Source organism: Enhydra lutris, unplaced genomic scaffold (assembly GCF_002288905.1).
Source record: "Enhydra lutris kenyoni isolate GAN:26980312 unplaced genomic scaffold, ASM228890v2 scaffoldscaffold57, whole genome shotgun sequence".
NCBI lineage: Eukaryota > Metazoa > Chordata > Mammalia > Carnivora > Mustelidae > Enhydra > Enhydra lutris.
Window position 1 is genome coordinate 8,525,510 of NW_019154141.1, and position 23,945 is coordinate 8,549,454.

General features: G+C 40.4%; 1 protein-coding gene across 2 annotated transcripts in view; it reads right to left on the reverse strand.

The window, feature by feature from the left end:
* The window catches only part of LOC111158190 (DEAD-box helicase 42), a 39,383-nt gene extending 15,758 nt beyond the window's left edge, over positions 1-23,625 (reverse strand). The window contains exons 1-6 of one of the 2 annotated variants that reach the window (XM_022520101.1): positions 23,468-23,625; positions 12,031-12,267; positions 9,617-9,767; positions 4,505-4,566; positions 3,097-3,133; positions 2,093-2,242 (exon numbers count right to left, since the gene is read on the reverse strand). In XM_022520101.1, coding sequence (XP_022375809.1) covers positions 2,093-2,242; positions 3,097-3,133; positions 4,505-4,566; positions 9,617-9,767; positions 12,031-12,251 — 621 coding nt within the window. In that variant the 5' untranslated portion in view covers positions 12,252-12,267; positions 23,468-23,625. Of the gene's footprint in view, positions 1-2,092; positions 2,243-3,096; positions 3,134-4,504; positions 4,567-9,616; positions 9,768-12,030; positions 12,268-23,467 lie in introns of those variants that run through there. The other variant, XM_022520102.1, reaches the window with a different exon arrangement.
* Positions 23,626-23,945: the final 320 nt, after the last annotated feature.

The window sequence follows — 23,945 nt, forward strand, 5'->3', positions numbered from 1 at the left end:
TCCTGGGATGGAGCCCCGAGTTGGGCTCTCTGCTCAGCAGGGAGCCTGCTTCCTCCTCTCTCTCTGCCTGCTTCTCTGCCTACTTGTGATCTCTGTCTGTCAAATAAATACAGAAAATCTTTGAGGAAAAAAAAAAAAGTTATAACCTTGTTTTACATTTTTATATATCTCTTTATGTCTGACTTAAAAGAAATTGGTCCCTACTATATTCAAATTGTTGCAATATACTGCTTTGATTGAAGCCTAAGAAGAAAATCTGGCCTCACAAAGATATGTAATTAGAAAGGGAAGAGAGTATTTATTTTTAGTAGTCTTTTCAAATTCTAGTGGATTTTTACTTCTTTGATAGTACACTAAGCCTTGACAAGTGGTCACTTCTTAAAATATATTTTCATTGTATAATCTGACACCACATAAATTACATTCTCACATTATTATATTATAATCCATGGGTCTATCATACATTTTGAATGAAGCCTTTACTCATGCACAATCTCGTAAAATCATGCATTGTATACTTGAAAATACTGGTTCACTGAGGTAGTATGCAGATCATCCACATGGTAAAACATTTCACAATACAATAAAAAAAAATCATACTTGTTTATCACTATCAACTTCGTTACAACAGTCTTTAAGTATTGGAAAGCTGTTAAACTCCGTGAATAGAAGTTTGTGAACAGAAGCTTCCCAAATTCTAATTTTCGCTTGAAAGCTTGAATTCCTATCATTGGCAATAAACATTTTCAACTGTTTCCCTTGAGAAGTCATTCATTTTCTCAAATGAAAATGGTATTCCATGAAAAAAAAGCAGCTAGGTCAGCTTACAACTCAAAACACCTAAGTGCCTACCCTAGAGACAATTATCCTATTCTGGCATGCAACAGAAATGCTTTATTTGTACTTCTCGTTTTGTCACACAGAAGAAAAAGAACACAAGGGTCAAGATTTAATAAATCAGGGGTGCCTGGGGAGGCTCAGTGGGTTAAAGCCTCTGCCTTTGGCTCAGGTCATGATCCCAGGGTCCTGGGATTGAGCCCCACATCGGGCTCTCTGCTTAGCGGGGAGCCTGCTTCCCTCTCACTCTCTGCCTGCCTCTCTGCCTACTTGTGGTCTCTGTCTGTCAAATAAATAAGTAAAATCTTAAAAAAAAAAAGATTTAATAAATCATAATTTTTACCATTTTATCCAGGATTTTCTTTAGTGAAGATGGCCTTTTTTTTTTTTTTAACTGTGAGGGTGTGGCAGGGAAGAGTATAACCACTACTAGACAAGCTGATAACACTGCCTTGATTCATTCGTGCTAAGGTTTCAGGAATGCGACCTACCTGTGCTTTTAACTATCGATGCAGATACTGATGTGTTGGAAGAGGCAAATTATGCTGGCATTATTATGAAAATAATAATAATTATTATTATAAAATTATATATTTTATATATTATGTAATTATAATAATAATTAATGTAATAATAATTACTACTACTAATAATAATCTTTTCAGACTCCCTGAAAAGATCCTCGTAGGAGTCCTTGGACCACACTTTGAGAACCACCATTCTAGATCTAGATTAAGGTATGCAAGACCTCATCTGATATTTAACCTGAATGAAACACTTTTTTTTTTTTTTTTCAAGTGGGTATACGGATATCCTCATTCTCATTCTCTTTTTCCTGACTTAAGGAAACTATAATTCCTGGCTCCACTTTGAAGGAACAGCTGCTCATCTGCCCCAGATCTGAGAGAAACAATAAAGATTTACAGCAATTAAAAGACAAATGCAGGCCCAAGAGCCCATTCTGAAAGGTAAAATGATGGTTTGGAAAACAAGTACAATTGCTTGAAAAAAATTCTTAGCCTAAAATCGAACAGGAGCGAGCGATTCAGCTGTGTCTTGAACAACATAAGCTATAAAGCTTCACTTCCTGACTCGACCATTTAGCAGAGATGGGGAGATCCCAAAGAACAAATACTTTCATGACATAAGGAGTATGAATCAGGATTACTGAGATATTGAGAAAATCTAGATATTAAAGCTGAAGGGAACTATCGGCTTTTGAAATAAGAATCAAATTCAGCAAGAAACACCATACCTCCGAATGATCAATGGGAGGAAGAGGATCAATGATTTTTTTGGAAGGTGCAATGGGATTTCCATCACTGTCATATTCCAAATTATCTTCTTCTTCCTCCTGAACCACACCAGCAGTTGGGTTCTCTGCCATGTACCGAAAGTAAGCTTCCTGCAGGAAAGCACAAGAACATAATCACACCCAAATACAACTAAGAACATCTCTGCTCCTGTAATTAGTGCACACAGTGTACCAGATGACTGCACACAGTTTAAATACCTACCAAGTAAGGCAAGACTTATACTAGCAATGATTCCTTTAACAACAGCAGTATTCAGAGGGACAATCAAAAGAAATGAATGAGACAGTTAGTACTACACAATGATTTAACTTGTTTAACAAGACTTACAAAGCTGTCTATCCCGCAGCCTTCCTGGGGTGGGGTGTCTACCTACCCTGCCCAGAGCTGTGGAACACATGCTGTGGACTGACCAATCCAAGTTTGGAAGTTGACACTGATTTAGAAGGTTCACAAACCTGGAAAGGGCTACTGCTCACTCTGGTTCCCTTCTCACCATCCCACAACTGAACAATGGGGAAGAAAAATACTGAAGGACAGTCATTAAACTAATGTTCCATCTTGAAATATAAGAATCACAATCAGAACCCTTAGAAAGAGCGTAAAGGTTAGATGTTGCTAGAGGCCATCAGAAGATCCCACACTACTTCTTGACTCAGAAGCATAAACATTTAATTTTGGAAAAAAAAAAAAATCAAGCTGAATAAAAAGCTCGTATTTGTTTTTGATGTCATAGCTGATGAACAGTTTCATCTTCAACATGGGGGAAAGCTATGTGAATTTTTCTATTACCAACTGGTCATACAGGTAGAAAAGGAGCAAGTCACATGACATTCCCTGCTCACTGTCAGGAATGGCCATTTCAGTGAAGGCAACCTCTAGCTTGTCCCCAGTACAGACTTTGTGGGGTGAAAATAAAAGATAGAAATACTGCATAGGAACTCACTTGGTCATCTTCCTCTTCAATGTCATCTCGAATACCCCTGGAAAAACAAGCGGAGAAACAAACTTCCCTGCAAATGTTCCACATACCCAGCTCCATTCTTATAGCAAGTTAGTGTTGAATTCCATACAGCACAGGAACTCTCAACACTAACAATAACAAAGCAGCAATAAGCACACTGTACACGATCCATTCAGCATGTATGTGTGCCTTCACCCTGAAAGCTGCACTTTGCACTCTTCTGAATGGGATGATATGGTACCCTAGAAACACCAATTACTAATGAGGATATAAGGAGTAAAAACCTTTGAAGATAGATACCCAAAGATCCTAGCCTTGAAAACCCCATAAGACAAACACAGCGCAGTTGTGAAAGGCATTTTTAAAAGAAACTGCATTTTGTTAAAAAAATAAATAAATAAAGAAAGAAAGAAAAGGCCCAAAACCCTCTATTTGGTATACACTAAAAAGAATGTCACAATTTTCTTACTCTCCCCTAGAGTTTCTAGCTCTGGAGTAACTGGATTCAGCCAAAATCCTTGCGGACAGAGAAGAACTACCTCAACTCTTTTTTAAGTTTGATACTAAGCCTCCCAAGCAGTTCTCATGGAGGAGGGGGTGTCACCACTTGCAGCATCTCTCAGCTGCTACAGAGAGTATGGCTGTGTAGTTCCCACAACCATCTGGTTCTAACAGACTTCCCACCTAACCTAGAGCACTTGCTGTTCTCAAGGCAAGCAACGCCACCAGCGTAGGGCAGCTGGAAGAGGATGTAACACACAGTAAGCACCAAAACGAGGGCCGAACCTCCATGTGGCGCAGGAACCCTGGCAAGGGCCTGAGGCACTGACTACAAGCAGAGGGTAAGTGCAGCCCTGCCTGCCTGTGCCTGGTAAGCAAAAGCCTTAAGAGGAGTGTATTCAGCAAGGGGAAAGAGAAGAATTCGCTTTCCCAGAAAATAAGATATTTCAAGTTCTGATTTGTTGCTAAAGCATATCACTCCGTAAATAAACCAGTCTGCATTATTTATTGATAACAGACTTTTTATGATATAATCACATTACTCATAATTAATTCTGCAGGCATTAACTGACTTTGTATTAATTATGGGACAAAGCTCAGAACAATAAGCCCAAACTTTAGTAATTACACTCTTTCAACTCCCACTGTAACTCACTCTTGCGTCTACTAAAAAATTACAATGAAACACTAAATATTATTCTACCAAAAAGAATGTTTTTAATTACTGCAAATGCAAAGATTTTGTCATCTCTATTATAAGATACAGGGGTAAATTCAAGGCAAGACATTCGTGTATTTTAATTTTTCTCTACAAACTTTGGGGAAATAAGGTTTGTAATACTTTAGCATTTTTCATGTAACCTTTGTGAGGGAGAAGAAAACAACTTACTTTACGTTTTTTCTTTCCTTGTCCTTTTCTTCAAGCCTCTTCATGTCTCTAGCCGCCTGATCCTAATGAAACAAAAGGCCATATGGAATCGTTTCCACTAAACACATGAGAAGGGGAATTTTTTTTAAGTTAGATTATTTTATTTTTTTATAATGTATTATTTGTTTCAGGGGTACAGTTCTGTGATTCATCCGTCTTACACAATTCACAGTGCTCACCATAGCACATATCCTCCCCAAAGTCCATCACCCAGCCACCCCACCCAGCCCCTCCACTCCAGTAACCCTCAGTTTGTTTCCTAAGAGTCTCTCTTATGGTCTGTCTCCCTCTCTGGTTTCCTCTTGTTTCATTTTTTTCCTCTCCTCCCCTCTGATTCTCTGCCTTGTTTCTCAAATTCCACCTATCAGTGAGAGTGTATGATAACTGTCTTTTCTCTGATTGACTTATTTCGCTTACCCTCTAGTTTTATCCATGTCATTGCAAATGGCAAGATTTCGTTTTTTATGGCTGCATAATATTCCCTTGTATATCTACACCACATCTTCTTTATTCATTCATCTGTCGATGGACATCTAGGCTCTTTCCATACTTTGGCTATTGTGGACATTGCTGCTATAAACATTGGGGTGCACGTGCCCCTTCGGATCACTACATTTGTATCTTTGGCTAAATACCCAGTAGTGCAATTGCTGGGTCGTAGAGTAGCTCTATTTTCAACTTTCTGAGGAAACTCCATACTGTTTTCCAGAGTGCCGCACCAGCTTGCATTTCCACCAACAGTGTAGGAGGGTTCCAAAGGGGAATTTCTTTATAAAGGATTTTTAGACTTGAACAAGTACCATCACACTTTTAGCTATGTATTTCGACAGTTACATCTTGATATAATCAAATTGTATTCTGACACTTACTTTTTCAAAGAGAAATACCTAAATGTTCTAAAAATGTGGCTATATATGGATTCCATAATTTTTAGCTACAATATTTACCAAATACGGAAAAATTAGGAAAAAATGCTTAACTAGTCACTTAAAAAAATATTATGGCTATAAAAGGCCTTAAATTCTAGCAAACTAGCCTTTCTCAAAGTGTAGCTTAAGACCATTAATATCAAACTATTAATGGGGCTAGTAAAATAATGGCAAATTTTTGGATCTGACTTTGGAAAGACTGTTCTCAACCCGGGGTGAATTTGTCCCTAGTGAACATCTGGCAAAGTCTGGAGATGTTTCTGGTTGCTTCGGGACGGGGGGGTGAGAGGGACCAGGGGGTTGTTACCAATATCTAGTGTGTAAAGGCTACACACGCTGCTAAACATCCTACAATGCACAGGACAGCCCCCAAAACAAACTATCCCCAGATGTTGACAGTCTGAGGTTGAAAAACACTTCTCTAAATCTACCAAATCAGAATTCTTGGGGGTGGAGTTAAATGCATGTATTTTCCATTTTCCAAAGGTAATTGTTATACACAGCAAATTAATAATCACTGATCTCTTTGTTTTACACATGTGAAACTCAAGGTCAGAAGAATTAAGTAATTTTTCCAAGGTAAAACACATCCTGCACTATCATTTCTTGTTATAAAGCAACATGAGTTTTTCTAATTTGATTTAAAAAAAATGTCACTAACTGTAACCTGGCATGGTCAGGTGTTCTAACTAATTAAATGTTCCTGATAAAGAGGACTTATTTTAATACAGAATATTAAATATAAACAAAATTACTTTTTTAAGGAATTGAGCCAAATATACAGCATACTCAAGACTACAAATAAAGTGAAGATGGCATAAGCAATGTAACATAAGGAATGGGTCACAAACATTTATAGAACCTATTTTTTAAATCTACATAAATCCTCTTTTGAAACACTGGTTAAAAATAAATCTTCATCTTGACTTCAAACACTAGAGAAGTTTACATTTTCTAGTAAAGAATATACCTGAGATCAAGGATTAATGCAATATTGTGGCAACAACACTCTCTCCAAGATCAGACAATATCCAATCTGTCTGTCCAAAACTCAGCAAAACCCCTTTGGATATTATATCAAAAACCACCCTGAAGAATGATATTGTATCAATGGGGCACCTGGGTGGCTCAGTGGGTTAAGCCGCTGCCTTCGGCTCAGGTCATGATCTCAGAGTCCTAGGATCGAGCCCCGCGTCGGGCTCTCTGCTCAGCAGGGAGCCTGCTTCCCTCTCTCTCTCTCTCTCTGCCTGCCTCTCTGTCTACTTGTGATCTCTCTCTGTCAAATAAATAAATAAAATCTTTAAGAATGATATTGTATCAAAAAGATTTATTCTCCTACAGTTTCAACTACTTGAAGTGCGAAGCAGGAAAATCTGGGCTATTCTTGGATACTCCCACTCAAAAAGGGTTACACCGAGTTCCATTACAAAAAATTAAATCTGAATTTAAACCAGGGATTTAAACTAGGGATTGCAAGATAAAATGAAAAACAGCCCTTTGGGAAATGTCTGTATCCCAAGAGGGGTAAAAGTCCATATAAGACACCTCCAACACGACAAAACACTACCACCTTTACTTGCAGAGAGAACCATTTAACATACTGAACTAAATCACTACCACGTTGCAAAGCACATGAAAGTTCTGAATAGTTCTGGTGTTATCCCAAAAATACAGTGCTACAAAAACTTAGATATGGAATGACACAGCAGAAAGAATATGGGATTTGCACTTGAATTCTGGCTTTGCTACCTATAAAGTGCATACTCTTTAAGAAGCAGGTAATCTGAGTTAGTCTAAATCCAAGATGGGAAACACTAACGGGTACCAATCTGGCAACGAAGGAAGTAAATCAGGATAAGAAAAGTTATTTTCTTTTGATACAGACGTACTTTACTTGCACTTTAGTAAGCAGGAATATTCTAAAGAAGCATGCTGCAGCTTTTCCTGTATCACACGGACACCTAAGCCCAGAAAAATATTTCTCCACCATAAGAAAACTAAACACAAGTGTGAAGATAAATGGTTGTAAATGGTAGCTTCAATGTCAAGACGACAAAAGGAACTGACAGACCTAAGGTGAAAAAGAAAAAGCAACCCCTACCTATCTAAAGCAGTCAGCCATTAGCACACAAAACTGCTTTTGTCTTGCAAGAATAAGAATGCAGGCTTAGTCTTGCCAGAGTGTCCACTTTTCAAGAGTCTGAACTTTTAGATAAAATCTTCTAATCTTCAGAATTTTGGCCCACATGTTTAAAAAGCAGTATCTAGGCCAAAGAAAAACATCTACATTGTTTTCCTTCTTTCCCTCCTTTCTTAGAGATGAGATGTGGCTGAGGATTTTAGCTTACAAGTACCTGAGGAATCTGGAAGGACTCTTTTTCATAAACAATGAAGTGACAGTTTTTTGAGCAAAAGGAATAACGTGACAAACAACATGCTTTAGTCTAATTACTCTGTTTCTGTACACCACACAAGTGGGAAAACAGAGAACCAAAGGTGGGAGAAAATTTACACCCAGACAAGAGTTAATCAAAGTGTAAAGCAGGCTGACTATAGTGGAAACAGAAAGGAAGGAAGAGGTGCAAAAGAGACTATAAAGATTGAGAGAACCTGCCATATAAGGGGAAAAGTACCAGGACTACTAGAAAGAGCTAGGTTCTCAGGACTATTAAGCCAGAAATACCCAGGTCCCAGCTATGCCGCACAGTTACCAATGTGATTTGAGGCAAGGGATTTGAATTATCACAGGGCTCAGTTTTCTTGTTATTTTTAAAAAAATTATATTCCCATATATTTTTCTCTGCCAATTCCCCACTGTTATTCTGAGGATTAAATGAAGTTAAGTCATGAACATGTTTGATCTTCTAGCATTAAGAATATAAAAGACAAAAAACCTGGTTGAGGAAGAAAAGATGCCAGGGGGACCCCACCCATGTAAAAATGGTCATGATTTAGAAAAGCAATACAATAGAGACTGTGAGACTAAAGACATGCATTAGTTACACAGAATTCAAGTGGACAAGGTCAGCAGGGAATGTACAGAGTGAAAATAGCAAATCAATATATAGAACTATAGGAATCAATGTATTTGAGAAATTAGCAGGCGGTCATAAAAGTAACAGATAATAGTAAGATGAATATGTAATGAATTTTTTATTGGTACAATGATATGGTAGTTACGTTTTTTAAGTGTTATCTTACAGAGATACAGTGATACTAATGGATGACATGACATGCCTGGGATTTACTTTAAAACAATTTAAAAGAGGGAAGAGGGGTTAGATAACACAAGATTGGCCAGAAGTTGTTAATTGATAAAGCAGGGTGAAGGATACAAGGGAGTTCATTTTATTATTCTACTTTTGTATGTATCTGAAATTTTTCATAATAAAAGGTTAAAAAAAAATACAAACGTCAAAAAGATAGGGAAAAAAGGACAAAATGCAAAATCACAAAAGCCTAGTGAGAAGAGTTTTAAGAACAAAGTGGTTACAAGTTTCATTTCTACAGGGAGGTCAGGATGCTGATAATGTTGGTAATAAAAAACAAATATTAGAAGTACAGAACACAGAATTCATAATTTTAGCAAGTTTTTAGAAGTTTAATTGCCTTTCTGAACTTTTTAGAAGTTTAACTGCCTTTAATGCTAGACTGAAGGAGGTAATGTTCATTCCATGTAAGAACAGACAAAGAAATATTAAAACATACACATACAAATCCTGAACTACCCTTGTTCAAGGGTCACTATTCAAACTTCTAGGCACCAATCATCTCTGAAAATACCACAAGGCATGTGGACATATGTTTAAGCAGCTACAGAGTCTGAGGGGCGCCTGGGTGGCTCAGTCGTTAAGTGTCTGTCTTCAGCTCAGGTCAAGATCCCAGGGTCCTGGGACTGAGCCCTGTGCTGGGCTCCCCGCTTGGCAGTGAGCCTGCTTCTCCCTCTCCCTCTGCCTGCTGCTTCCCCTATTTGTGCTTTCCGATAAATAAATTTAAAAATTAAAAAAAAGAAAAGAAAAAAGAAACTATAGAGTGTAAAAGCAAAATGCTCCCAAGAGAGGGCAAAAACCAAATTCTGAATGACTGAAACACTAGGTTAATTTGATCTAACTCCTGCAGCTTAACAAACAGCCTAGATACTTGCCTCCACTTCAGCCATGAACGCCTCCAAGGGATCGTCATCGCTGTCAGAATCTGCTGGCTTGGAATGGAACTGCTGGCGGGTAGGCGAGTTTTCAGCAGGAATGTAAGGTAAATCAACATTGCTAGAGTCTTCTTCCTCATCTTCAAAATATCTGGAAATTTAAAAATACATATATCTGAAAATTAAGAGGCATGATTGATAAGTGAACGTTTAATTTGGGGTCGGTGAATTCTTTAACAGAAATTATTATGCTGTATCTATGTTACATAGATACATAATAAGAGATCTGAACTATACATATTAGAGACCTCCAGGCTTTGGCAAATGAACCATTATTGTTTAATACAGCAAAATTCTAATACTGCAAAAAAAAAAAAAAAAAAAACAAGCAGTCACAGCAGATTCTCTCATTTCAACAATGTATATTCAAATCACATTTCCAGTTCTGTTAAAAGGGATGAGTTTTCAGTAAAAACTTCATATATCACTGTTGAATAGATAGAGCAAATACTAAAGAAAGTATGCTATGGAAAAAAACCACCCTTGTATATATGTATAAATATTAAAAACCTAGTTTTTTCTTTATGATCTTTTTTTTTTTTAATTTTGTTTATTTGACAGACAGAAATCACAAGTAGGCAGAGAAACAGGCAGAGAGAGAGAGAAGGGGAAGCAAGTTCCCTGCTGAGCAGAGAGCCCCATGTGGGGCTTGATCCCAGGGCCCTGGAATCACGACCCGAGCTGAAGGCAGAGGCTTTAACCCACTGAGACACCCAGGCGCCCCTTTCTTTATAATCCTTAAAAAAATTTCAGCAATATATTCGTAAGGCTAGGGACTTTTCTTCAGAAGTTCTGGACTACTTTCTAAGGACTGACAGAAAACTTCAAGGATTAAGAATAAATACTCAATCCAGGGGTGCCTGGGTAGCTCAGTCTTTAAGCATCTGTATTCAGCTCAGGTTGTGTTCCCAGGGTCCTTGGATCCCAACATTGGGCTCCCTGCTCAGCGGGGAGCCTGCTTCTCCCTCTCCCTCTGCCTGCCTCTCATCTGTCAAATAAATAAATAAAATCTTAAAAAAAAAAAATAAAAAAATAAAAGCTCTAACAACTATCATCTGCTACACATACATACATACTCATTTATATAAGTTTCATTTAGCAAAAGAAAAAGTATCCCTGAACTGCTAAACTGCTCTCTAGAATAATGATCCTTGACTTTGCTAAACCTTAAACATCTACTTCTGTATTTTAATCCCTGCAACATACAAGCCTTTAAAAATGCCACTTTGTGTCCCATCTTGAGCTCTTAATTAAAAACAAACAAAAAAAACACAAAAACCCCACAAACAAACAAAAAAAACAACTCAACTTTTCACAACTGGGTTGGAAATAACAGCAGTCAGAGATTTCTTCACACAGAGCAAAGAAATTATCATCTACAAGAATTAGAGCTCAGGGGCGCCTGGATGGCTCAGTGGGTTAAGCCTCTGCCTTCAGCTCAGGTCCTGGGATCGAGCCCCGCATCGGGCCCTCTGCTCAGCGGGGAGCCTGCTTCCCCCTCTCTCTCTGCCTACTTGTGATCTCTCTCTCTCTCTGTCAAATAAATAAATAAAATCTTAAAAAAAAAAAAAAAAGAAAAGAAAAGGAATTAGAGCTCAAACCCTCAAACCTTATCTTTGTATAACCACCACCCTATCAGATACTCAAGTTAAAAAAGGTAATTGGTAAGTTTGTTTCCTGAGAACTCTGGGCAATAACCCGAGTAGATTTTTTCCCCCCACTATAAGATGTTACAACATAATCGTTTTAAGACCTGGCTATTGACAAACTGCATCTCTACCAGTTGTGACAACTGCCTGTGGCACAAAACAACTTACATGGGGTTAGTAAAAGACTTCAGCAAAGGCCATCAAAACCTCATACTATTTAAAACTCTTTAGTCGGGGGTGCCTGGGTGGCTCAGTGGGTTAAAGCCTCTGCCTTCCGCTCAGGTCATGATCCCAGGGTCCTGGGATCGAGCCCCGCATTGGGCTCTCTGCTCAGCAGGGAGCCTGCTTCTTCCTCTCTCCCTCTCTGCCTGCCTCTCTGCCTTCTTGTGATCTCTGTCTGTCAAATAAATAAATAAAATCTTTAAAAATAAAATAAAATAAAACTCTTCAGTCATATTTAGGTTTTAACAGCCTCAAATCTTTTTTTGGAACAGGGAAACAAGTAAGCACACAAGTATTATGTTCCTTACAAATGAATAAACTCAACAATTTAACTTATTAGGAACAATACAATTCAGTGAGATAAGCAATTAAAGAAGTCATATTATTATTCACGAAACAAATGGTTTCTTTACCTCAATTTCTGCTGATAGAATGAGTATCTCAAAGCCCACCCTTGGCCAAACTACCAGAATTACCACTTACGCATTTTCTTCATCAAAGTTGGCCCGTTTAGATCCAATTTTGTAGAAAGAAGGGAGCTGTGGCGGAGCTGACTTTCCAAATCCAGAAGAAGAGCTGGTTGCCCCAAAGGCACTGTGGGACTGCTGTGGGAGTTTGGGTTCCTCCTTCTTTCCAGCACTAATAGCAAAACCTCCAAAGCCAAATCCCCTTTTGGTTCCAGGGCCACCTTTATTCCAGTTCATGGTGTCAATGGCTGATCTATAAGGAAAAAAATACACTAATAATAAATTTAACTTTACAAATAGCCCACTGATTTTTTATGTCTCTTCCAACTTCTGCCTACAATTCATTTTAAGCTTTTGCCTCTCAAAACTATTTAATTTGGGGGGCGCCTGGGTGGCTCAGGTGTTTTGAGTGTCCGTCTCTTAGTTTGATGATCTCAGGGTCCTGGGATTGAGTCCCACGTCGGGCTCTGTACTCAGTGCAGAGTCTGCTTGAAGACTGTCTCTCCCTCCTCCTCTGCCCTCCCCACACTTGCACGCACTCTCTCTCTAAAATAATAAATCCTAAGAAAACACTCAAAAACAAAAAACTACTTAACTTTGTACTTCAGCTATGTGATATGCCAACCCCAAAAGAACAGTCAAATTTCCTAAAAACACTAAAGAATTATTCATTTTTTAGGATCACAATCTAAACAGGAGTGTAGTATTTAACATCGTCCCCTTCAAAAGGATTTGACCGTGAATTTAACATCTTTAAGCTACCAAAAATACTCACAAGACAACAAATATTTTGAGGATCTGGTATGTGCTAGGCTTCTGTCAGGCGACTAAAGATACGAAGATGAAAAGACTTAATCTCTTAATATTTATTCCCAAGAAGTTTATGTTATAGTCTACCAGGAAAATAGATGACCAAACCCCCTCCCTCAAATAAAAACCTACAACTACAATATAATGTAGTGTTTGCTGTCACAGAGACTGAGGTGCTATCAGCCAAACTGTCCCAAAATGAAAGATTATCCTTTGGTAATGACACCAGAAGAATGAAAGAATCAAAATCTGAAAGATCAGTTATTTGTAGAAAGTATCTATGCAACTGTCTCTGAAGGGTACTCACAAACTGTGTGTTTATTGGAAAATGCCCACTAGAATACTAGCCAGGAAGAAAAAATGATTCACTGATACGTTGCCTAAAGTACTGACTATGGTTAAAAAGTGCAAAGAAATTTCCTGAGCATTGATCAAATCATTTTAAAAACAATACTGTATTATCTTACTAGTCTTGGCCCCAAAAAACCCTTTTTAATGACACAAGCTACCTAAGTTTAATAGAAAAGCAAAAAGACCAAAGAGCAAAAAGCAACAAAATTTAAAACTACTTGAAACTTCCTCTCCTAGATATATAATTTTGGTAGCTGTTGTTATTTCTTCTACACTATGTGTATACACAAATTTAAAAACAAAACTGAAACCATACTATATGTATTGTTTTAGTTACCAATTTCTTCACCTAATGATACACTATGAACATCTTTAAATGTCAACAAATACATTTCTCCACTTTTTATTTTTTAAAGGGTTTTTTTTTTCCCAAAGATTTTATTTTTTTTATTTGACACAGAGAGAGAGAGAGAGAGAGAGAGAGAGAGAGAGTGGGAGGGGCAGAGGGAGAAGCAGACTCCCTGCCAAGCAGGGAGACTGATGCAGGGCTTGATCCCAGGACCCCAGGACCACGACCTGAGCCGAAAGTAGACGCCCAACCGAATGAGCCACCCAGGCGCCCCTAAAACGTTTTTTAAAAAATATTTTCAAGAGCCAGAGAGAGCATGAGTGGGGAGGTGGGCAGAGGGAGAGAGAATCTCAAGCAGACTCCATACTGAACGCGGAGCCCTACATAGGGCTTGCTCTCAGGACCCTGTGATCATGACCTGAGCCAAACTCCAAAGTCAGACACTCAACTGACTGAGATGCCCAGGCGCCCCCCTCCACTACCATTTTATAATGTTGTGAAATATATCACATAGCTGAATCTTTGCACATACCCGTAGTTACTTCTTTAGGATCAATTTTCTTTTTATTTTTTTAAAAGATTTTATTTAAAAATATATAAAGATTCTATGTATATGAGAGCAAGTGAGAAACAAGAGTGTGTGAGGGCACAAGTAGGGCAGAGAGGCAGAGAGAGGGAGAAGGAGGCTCCTGGCTCAGCAGGGAACCCAAGGTAGGGCTTGATAGAATCAATTTGCAAAATGTAATTGCTTAACCGAAGGGACTATGCAGTCTAAGTTTTAAAATCTTAACTACTATTTCCATTTATGGAGAAGTGCCCTATACACACTGAATAAAAGGGCATAAAACAAGGTGGGTGGCATGATTCAATGTCATTCAATATAAAAGTATGGTTAGACACACAGAGCTGGAGGACTGTTTATCAGAATGTTAATAGCAGTTATTTCATTTTTACTTTCTTCCTTGTATTAAGGTTTATCATTAAAAAGAACAATATGTTTATAATGGATTCTGAAGCCAATGGGGAAAAGAGTTCCCAAAGCTGCTTTTTACACTACAACATTGTTGAAAAAACCGTGAACATGCTCTACTTTTCTGGTTCTGTGCCCCTCCCCATATATACCTTACAGGTTTTGTTTGAACTGTTATCATATAGCATTTAGTTTAGTCTACTTAGTACTAAAACTCATTTATGCTGAGTCAATCTCTGCCCTTAGTTACAGGTAGGGAATGTCTTTGGGGGTGGGGGAAGATGTCCTTAATCATTTTGGACCTTCCATAAAAGTTACACGTGGCTAAAATAAGTACTTAGTAAGTACTAGTTTGCTTGAATTTAAGACCATCTCCTGCTTTTTTCAAGAATCCCTTAAAGAGAATCAACATAATTCTAATGAGGTAAGATTTAGTAAGAACATTTACAAGCAAGAAAACTCTAGCATCTGGTAGTATTGCTTAACCAATGTGTGACCCTGACTATACAACAGCTGCTCCTGAACAACAAAAATGATGAATCTGAATTTTAGTATTTTTCCTAGTGTATATGAAGTATCATGAGGGGCTAATAAAATAAGCCATAGAAATCAGAAGGTAAACAAAAAACAATGGAAAAACACCCTTTAAGTTTGCGTAGATTTTAAGAATCACATGAACAATCTCCTAGCAGGAGAACTCAGTGGTTTGCTGAAAGCTTGCTGAGGACTATCAGAGGATTTAGGAGCTGGGCATTTATATACTGAAAAATACAGTCCCATTCTGAAGGGGTTCAAGGTGTGGTTTAAAACAGCTAAAAAACCAACACAATATGCTGTGGCAGAGGTATTGCACAGAATGTGCTCATTGGTGGCCCAGGAAAGGGGTATCCAACCGAGGATGAGTTGGGAAGAAGACACAGTTTTTCTGGAGATGACACAGTTTTCAGTTTTAAAATCCGAAGAGGCACTGGACCAGGATAGAAGTGTGAAAGGAGGGCATTTTCGACTGAAGAAAAGTATCACCACAGAGAACTAGAAATAGCGCCATGGAGCTAGAGTTCAGCAGGACATCTAGGAAAGTTCTAGAACACATGTTTAGAAAGACAGGAGGGGCCCAGATAAATGGGTTAGAACATGAGATGGAAGAGCCAAGGAAAGATGCCACAGTGGGTCTATAAGTGCAGAGAAGGGTCTGTGATGGAGCCGCAGATTTCATATAACGCACCTGCATCTGAGGTTTCTGGGGTAGATAAGCCAGCAGAGAGAGGGCATAGTGAGAAAAGGAGCAAGACAAATGTTAGAGCAGGTAATCCTTAGGAATGGGCAGGGAAAGAGCAGCTCACACGGCCACCTGAGAAGGAGAGGAGGGAGGGAGAACAGTGGGGAATAGCAGCACAGAAGGTGCGAGAAGTTTTATAGGCAGAAAGAATTGTCTGATGTTAAAAACTAAAGAGATGCCGAAAGAGCAGAACTTAAACAGCCTCTGTTGGATATGCACCCAGGAAGTCATCAGGGCAAGAGTTTCAAAGGAATAGTAGGGGCAGGGTTGAGGAGTGACTGGTAAGTGGTAGACAGTAAGACCAGGTCACGAGGAGTAAAGATTACTTTCTAAGCTTTACACCAATGATAGGACCGAAAGAGTGAGATGCTGACTAGGATTTTGTTTGTTAAGAAAGAAGCCGGGCACCTGGGTGGTTCAGTCAGTCTGGTTAAGCATCTGCCTTTGGCTCAGGTCATGATCCCAGTGTCCTGGGATCAAGTCCCGCATTGGGCTGCCTCCTTAGCAGGGGAGTCTGCTTCTCCCTCTCCCTCTGCCATCCCCTCCCCCCCAAATTATGCTCTCTGGCTCGCTCTCTCTCTGTCAAATAAATAAATAAAATCTTTAGGGGCGCCGGGCTGGCTCAGTGGGTTAAAGCCTCTGCCTTCAGCTTGAGTCATGATCCCAGGGTTGAGCCCTGAATCAGGCTCTCTGCTCAGCAGGGGGCGGTTTCCTCCTCTCTCTCTGCCTGCTTGTGATCTCTGTCAAATAAATAAATAAAATCTTTAAACAAACAAATAAATAAATAAAATCTTTAAAAAAAATAAAAAAGGAAAGAAAGAAGGAAACATAAGCATGTTTATATGCTAAAGAGTAAAAGCCAACAGAGATACAAAAACTGAAGATGTAGGGTGAAAGGCAAATCCTAAGACAGAGGTCCTGAGGAGGAGACTGAAGAAAATAAGATACTGGATAGGAGAAAAGGATGGGCACAGACATAAATTAGACCTAATTAAAATCAGAGGCCTCAAATTACAAAAGCACCAAATCACATACTTGGTGTTAAAAATTCACTTTCTGCTACAAATAGGCACGTAGTGTGATTTTAGGCAGGTAAGAGTCAATGGCTTTCAGAGGGAACAAGATCCAAAATACACAATACCTTTTTCTTTACTCTTCTGAGAAATGGGTTGACCAAAAGATCGAACACTTCAGAACCCTCGAGCCTTCACTAGTTGATCTAGAACACACTGCCCATTTTCCCTAATTTACTGCCTTTAGCCAGGCCAAACAACTGCACTTTCTATAATGCCACACTGACTAGAATACTAGCTCCATGAGGGCAGGGCCTTTGTGTGTTCTGTCCAGCACTGAATCCTTTGAGCCTAATGTGTGTGTAGGACTCAAACATTTTTTGTTGGATGAATAAATATCATGCATTCAGGCTTTTCAAAATTCACCCCAGTATTTGTGAAAGCCATCATCTTCCATTATAAACCTTGCCATCCAGCCTTCCTGATGAAATCTAAGCCTATCATCCTCAACGCACCATTAATTCTTTACTCTTGACAGTAATCCTTCCTATTGGACTATGTACGCTATACTATATATGTGCATGGCTACAGACCCTTGACCATCACAGAGGTTTGGGGGATTATAACTGATACAACAAGCAAAAGAGAGCCAACCTAATCTTTATGATTGTATGTTCAGAAGATTTTTATTCATTTATTTGTCAGTGAGAGAGAGAGTACACACAAGCAGGCAGAGGCAACAAGAGAAGCAGGCTCCTTGCTGAGCAAGGAGCCCGATGCGGGACTCGATCCCAGGACCCTGAGATCATGACCTGAGCCAAAGGCAGCAGCTTAACTAACTGAGCCACCCAGGCATCCCTATGGTTGTATGTTTAAAAAAAAATAAAAAATAAAAATAATAATAATAAGGATGACCCCTCCCTTCTCTCTTTAGGCTATTAAAATTAATTTGCATTCTCTAAGCAATCATTGTTTGGAGAAGAGACATCCAGTAAACAGTTTATCAAAAAATAAATATAGTGAGCATATTAAAAAATTAGCTATATTCCTGCTATTTGTGGGTCTTCTCAAAGCTCCCTTTAGTTGGTCTTAGCACATGTGCATGCTTCTAAGCCTTCTCTTAGATAATAATAATATGCCTGCTACACCCTTCCTACCAAGCTGGCAAACTCCTATCAAACAACTCTGAAATTTCACCTCTGCCTCCACAAACACTTCTCATATTGACAAGAAAAGACGAAAACACCCACTAACTTCAGTGCCTATAGAATCACCGCATGGCTTCCACACCCAGGTGAAGTTCACAGACTTCCTGAAAAATACCAACCAACCAAAAAATCTCAAATGATCCATTTAAAAATAGGCAAAGTACCTGAACAGACATTTCTCCAAAGATATATAAATGGCCAATAAGCATATGAAAAGATGCTGGACATCACTAATCATTAGGGAAATGTAAACGAAAACTACACCTCCTCGCTCATTAGGATGACTACTAAAAAAACCAAAAATGAACAAAAAAACAACACAACAGAAAAAAACAAATGTTGCCAAGGATGTGGAGAACCTGGAACCCTGTATAATGCTGGTGGGAATTTAAAATGGCTCGGCCACTATGGAAAACAGTATAGTATGGCGGGTCTTCAAAAAATTAATCACAGAACTACCATATGAGGGACACCTGGGTGGCTCAGTAGGTTAGGCGTCTGCCTTCAGCTCAGGTCATGATCTCAAGGTCCTGGGATTGAGTTCTGCACCCTGCTCCCAGCTCAACAGAGAGCCTGCTTCTCCCTCTGACTGCCATTCCCCCTACTTGTCTTCTCTGACCCAAAAAAAGAAGAAATGAAAAAGACCTACCATAGGACCCAGCAATTCCACATCTGGGTATATACCCGAAAGAACTGAAAGCAGGGAGAGCTGACCCATGACCTCAGCAGTGCTATTCACAACAGCCAAAAGATGGAAGCAACCTAAGTGTCCATGATGGATGAGTAAACTATTACACTCACACACACACACACACACACCAACATTATTCAGCCTTAAAAAGGAAGGAAATTCTGACACATGCTACAATATGAATGAAACTTGAGGGACGCCTGGGTGGCTCAGTTGGTTAAGCAGCTGCCTTCGGCTCAGGTCATGATCCCAGCGTCCTGGGATCGAGTCCCGCATCGGGCTCCTTGCTCGGCAGGGAGCCTGCTTCTCCCTCTGCCTCTGCCTGCCACTCTGTCTGCCTGTGCTTGCTCTCTCTCTCTCTCTCTGACAAATAAATAAACAAAATCTTAAAAAAAAAAAAAAAAAAAAAAAAGAAACTTGAGGGCATCATGTTAAGGAATTAAGCCAGTCAAAAAGGACAAATAGCGTACAATTCCACTTACATGAGGTAAAACAGTTAAACTCAGAGAAAGAAAGTAGAATGGGTTGTCAAGGCCTGGGGGTGCAGAGGAATGGAGAGTTATTATTTAATGGGTACACAGGTTCAGTTTTACAAGATAAAGAATTCTGTGAACGCTACAGTGGTTATGGCAGCACAACAATGTGTACAAAATCAATGTCACTGAACTATACACTTAAAACAGTTCTGTATGTTTATTTTAAAAACAAAAAAAAATATGAAAATTAAAGAATTAGAGCCATTGCACTGTTTTCCCACTGCTATTTCATCCACTTTATGAGGGAAGAATGATGTCTAGACCTCAGTCTCTGCTCTGAGATGCAAACATATTTGTAAAAATTCAACTACCTTTCTTCTTTAAAAGACTGCATTTTAAAATTTCTAATTTGAAGAGAATTAGCTTTGTAACAGAAGCATGAACAAAATTTCGATACCATCTACTTTAAAGAGAACAACCTGGGGCACCTGGGTGGCTCAGCTGGTTAAATGCCTTTGGCTCAGGTCATGATCCTGGAATCCCAGGATCGAGTCCCGCATCTGGCTCCTTGCTCGGCGGGGTGTCGGCTTCTCCCTCTGACCTCTCCCCTCTCATGTTCTTTCTCTCTCAAATAAACAAATAAATAAAATCTTAAAAAAAAAGAAAGAAAGAAAGAAAGAAAGCGAACAACCTAAGTTTGGTCTTAATAATAATGTTGTTTTATACTGATCACTAACTACTTTCTTAGGTGTCAACACTATGAGCAACACCTCTCCTTCCCACTTCCATTTCCACTATAGCAATAATTTCCTAACAAGTCTGCTCTCCAGCCACTATACCATACCAGAGTGACCAATGATTCAAAATGTACTGAGTGCCTATTTTGCCAGGTACTGTTCTAGGCACTTTGGATAGAGTAACACAATCAGACAAAGCCCAGCCCTCAGAGAGTTCAGCCTGGTCCAGGAGAAAGAAAAACCAAATCATAATTTCAGGTACTAAAAGTGCTACCAAAACAAAAGCAAAAACAGAAAAAGGCAAGCAAGAAGAGGTAAGCTATTACAGAGAGAAAGAATACAAGTAAGGCCTCTCTGAGGTGACTGATATTTGATATTTGACATTTGACAAGTAACACTCCACCTCCTCAACTCTACTGTTTTAAGAATACCCCCCCTTTTTAAAGATTTTATTTATCGGGGCACCTGGGTAGCTCAGTTGGTTAAGCATCTGCCTTTGGCTCAGGTCATGATCCCAGAGTCCCAGATGGAGCCCCCCATCCGGCTCCCTGCTCAGTGGAGTGTCTGCTTCTCCCTCTGCCCTTCACCTCATGTGAGCTCTCTCCCAAATAAATAAAATCTTTGAGAGAGCACACACGAGTGCCAAAGCATGCATGCGCATGAGTGGGGAGGAGGAGGGAAACAGGGAGAGGCAGACTTCCTACTGGACTCAGAGATCATGACCTGAGCCAAAGGCAGATCCCTGACTGACTGAGCCACCCAGGCACCCCTAAGAATGTGTTTTATCGGGAAAGTCATGGTGATGTCCTTCTAGAGGCTGAATCTAAAACCAGCAAATATTTCATCATCTATGAGAAGTGACTCTATGTGGTAAAGTACAAAATAATGAAGTAACAGCCAAACATAAGTAGCAAAAGAGAAAACAAATTTCCACCCCTTTTGGTTTGTTAATACTGTGGAAGTAGGGAAAGTCACACCCAAGGGTGGTGAGCGTTCGTATGCTCAGCAACCTTCTTCCAGGTCCTTCAGATCCTGGCCCCAAATCTTCCTGCTGCACATTTCTCATTCTGTCATTCCCTTCAGTTCAATAGTTCTCCACTTGGTCAATCAAGCTGGAATGAGACTCTCCACTGTGCCAACACTACACACTTCACCATTCCTATCTCCCAGGGTTTCCCCACATGCATTGGTGTTTCAAGAAAACCATGCACTTTGGTAAACGCTCTTCCCATAACCTGAATTCCTTTCCCACCAATCTCTCACTATAACTATCTACCAAAGTCCTATCCTTGAAAGCCCAACTCCTAGAACTATGACATGAATGATCCCCCGGAGAAGTGGTAGCTCATTTCTCAAACTCCCTTTCTAGTCTTAAAACACCCAACACTTAATCATTACTATTTGTGTTCTAATTTCCTCTTTCCAACTCTAAGTTATAGGTTTCACAGCTAAAGCAGCAGACTTGTTTTTTTAATCTTTTGTTTTCCACAGTATGTACTCACTGTTTATTCCATATGCAAGGGTCCCAAGGAGATTTATAACTTGGCCAAGGAGATAGCATAAAGTCCCACTCGGTATGGTTCTAGGTACTGAAATGCTATGATTTAGCAGAAAATCATAATAGCACAGTAAAGTATCACAGACTACGGAGGGAGGCTTTTGCCACTAACCTGATGTGAACCCCAGGAAGTTACTTGGTTTCTGTAGTGAGATGGTAAGAATGTCACCTACTTGACAGGGTGAGTGTGAAAAACTGAAATTACAAAATTACACTTAGAACAAAAGTTGGCACATAGAAGTGCTTTGTGCACAATACGTATTAGCAGTCATAGTGATGGCTATTCTATCTAATAATCTGCCTTGAGAACATCTCAGACACGACACACTGGACAGCTCTTTAATAAGAATCTGTACACAACCGCAGAATTTCTTCATTTTCTTCTAAAGCCAAGTACAAGTAAATTCTGGCTATCCTTATTTAGGAAGCATCTCTTTCCTCTCTGTTAGCTTAAAGAAACTAAGATGGTTCTATGAATTTGACAAATCTAAAATAAAAACAAATGCACTCCTCCATGAATTACAAGAAATCATTACATCGTCAGTCAGATCTTCCCATTCCTCTGCTCAAAAGCCTCTCGCAGAGATAAAGTGAAATCCTCCTAATAGCCTAAAAGTTCCTGGTTGTTCTGGTGTTCCTGCCCCCAGGTCTTCCCTGACCTTATCTCCTACTCCTCCTCCTTTGCTCACAATGCTCCAAAGCACACTGCTCTTCTATTCCTCTTAACAGGCCACTGTCCTCTTCAAGGTCTTTACACTTGCTGTTCCCTCTGCCTGGACTGTTCCTTTCCCCTGATACTTGGTGGGTTCACTCCCTCACCCCCTTCTAGGCTGCTTAAATATCAGCTGGTCTGTAAATACCATCCTGCCTGCCCTATTTCAAAATGCAATACCTTCCCATCCCTCTTTTTTTTTTTTAAACCTAAGTCAGTAATCACCTGCTCACATACAGTATAATTTATTATCTCTCTTTCCCCAAAAAGAAAGTAAGTTTCAGGAGAGCAGGGGTTACAGACATAGAACGGTGCTGGGGAACAGGCACCCAGCAGACCTCGACAAAAAAATTCCTCGAATGAACTGTAGATCAGACCATATAATGCCCCTTCTAGGTAAAAGAAAATACAACATCCTTTTTTTTTCCCCATCGCTGAAAATCTTAAAGTTAATTTTTGTATAAAATACATATTGCTCACCTCCTATGTGCCAGAACTGGGCTTGGCTTCTGCAAAGTTAGAGCAGATTAAGACATAAACTCTGCCTTTTAGAAGCTCTAGGGTGCGCGTATGGAGAATACACACAGAAACATCATTTACCAAATACAATATACAGCCAAAGGAAATTGAATGACCACCTAAAGGAGTGAGGAACAAGGAGGGAATGCTTCACTAAGGTGATGTGGAAAGCTGTAATTCCCCAAAACTCTCAGCCAGCACAACAGTTCCTCCTTATATTACTGGTGCGTACGCTTGCAACTCCATATAAATTATTTACCCGCATCAGATAGGCTCTTAAATAGGCCGCAAAAAAAGTTTGTGCGACAATAGTGATGTACTCAAGGTTGCACAAAGATCACTGACCACGTTTATACCGTCTTTCGATCTGGCAACTTTTACCTACCGGGTCCCCTGATTTGGAGGCTTGCATCTGCCAAATGCTGCCGACTTCGGCCAGAACCCTCCTTGTGGATATCCCTACTCGGAGCCCGGCACCCTGCAAATCTCTTTCATAGCAGGGCGGGCAGGCGCCGCCTCCGGAAAGCCGCCAACTGGGCCACAATGAGAGTTATGGAAGAAGCGGGAGTCGTGGGAGGGCGACGAGGTTGGGTAGGACCCTTGGAGGCCTCTGCCTCGCACACCCACCCCTCCCGGCCCCCTGCGCCGCCCGTGCCCCGAAGCTCCGCAGGCTCTTTTGTTAAGCGAGGCCGAGGTTCCCAGGTCCTCGCTAGGCCCCGCAGTTGCCTCCATTGGCCCCAAGGGGTAGCGACCCCGAGGCCAGGCCCACGTCGCACAGACCTGCCGCTGTCGCTGCAGCGGCAGCTGATACTACCGCCGACGCGGAGAGAATCCCACCGCCAGAGTACGCGCGGTCCAGGCCGCGTCCGCCGCGCTCCTTCCTCTCCGCCCCCTTCGCCGCCGCCGCCGCCGCCGCCGCTTCTCGGCCCGTTGCTGACCGGGGGGGAGGGGAACGCAAAGCTGACATGCGCAGTGCAGAGAGCGCGGGCCGAAGGGCGGGGCCTGGGGCTACGGCTCCCGGAAGGTGCCTCGGGCTCCGGACCTTAAAGCTCCATAACGCCTCACAGACCACTCACTCAGCGGACACTGCTGTTAGGGCGTGCTCGTAGCCCAGGAGGTTGGCCTAGGGGGTGAAGAAAGCGTAGCAATGACAGCCAAGAAAGGGGCTTGGGCGGAAGCCACATATACATAAAATTGTGGACTCCCTAAACTCTGGTCCTTTGCAAATACGACCTAGGCAACATTTCTCCGCATGCCT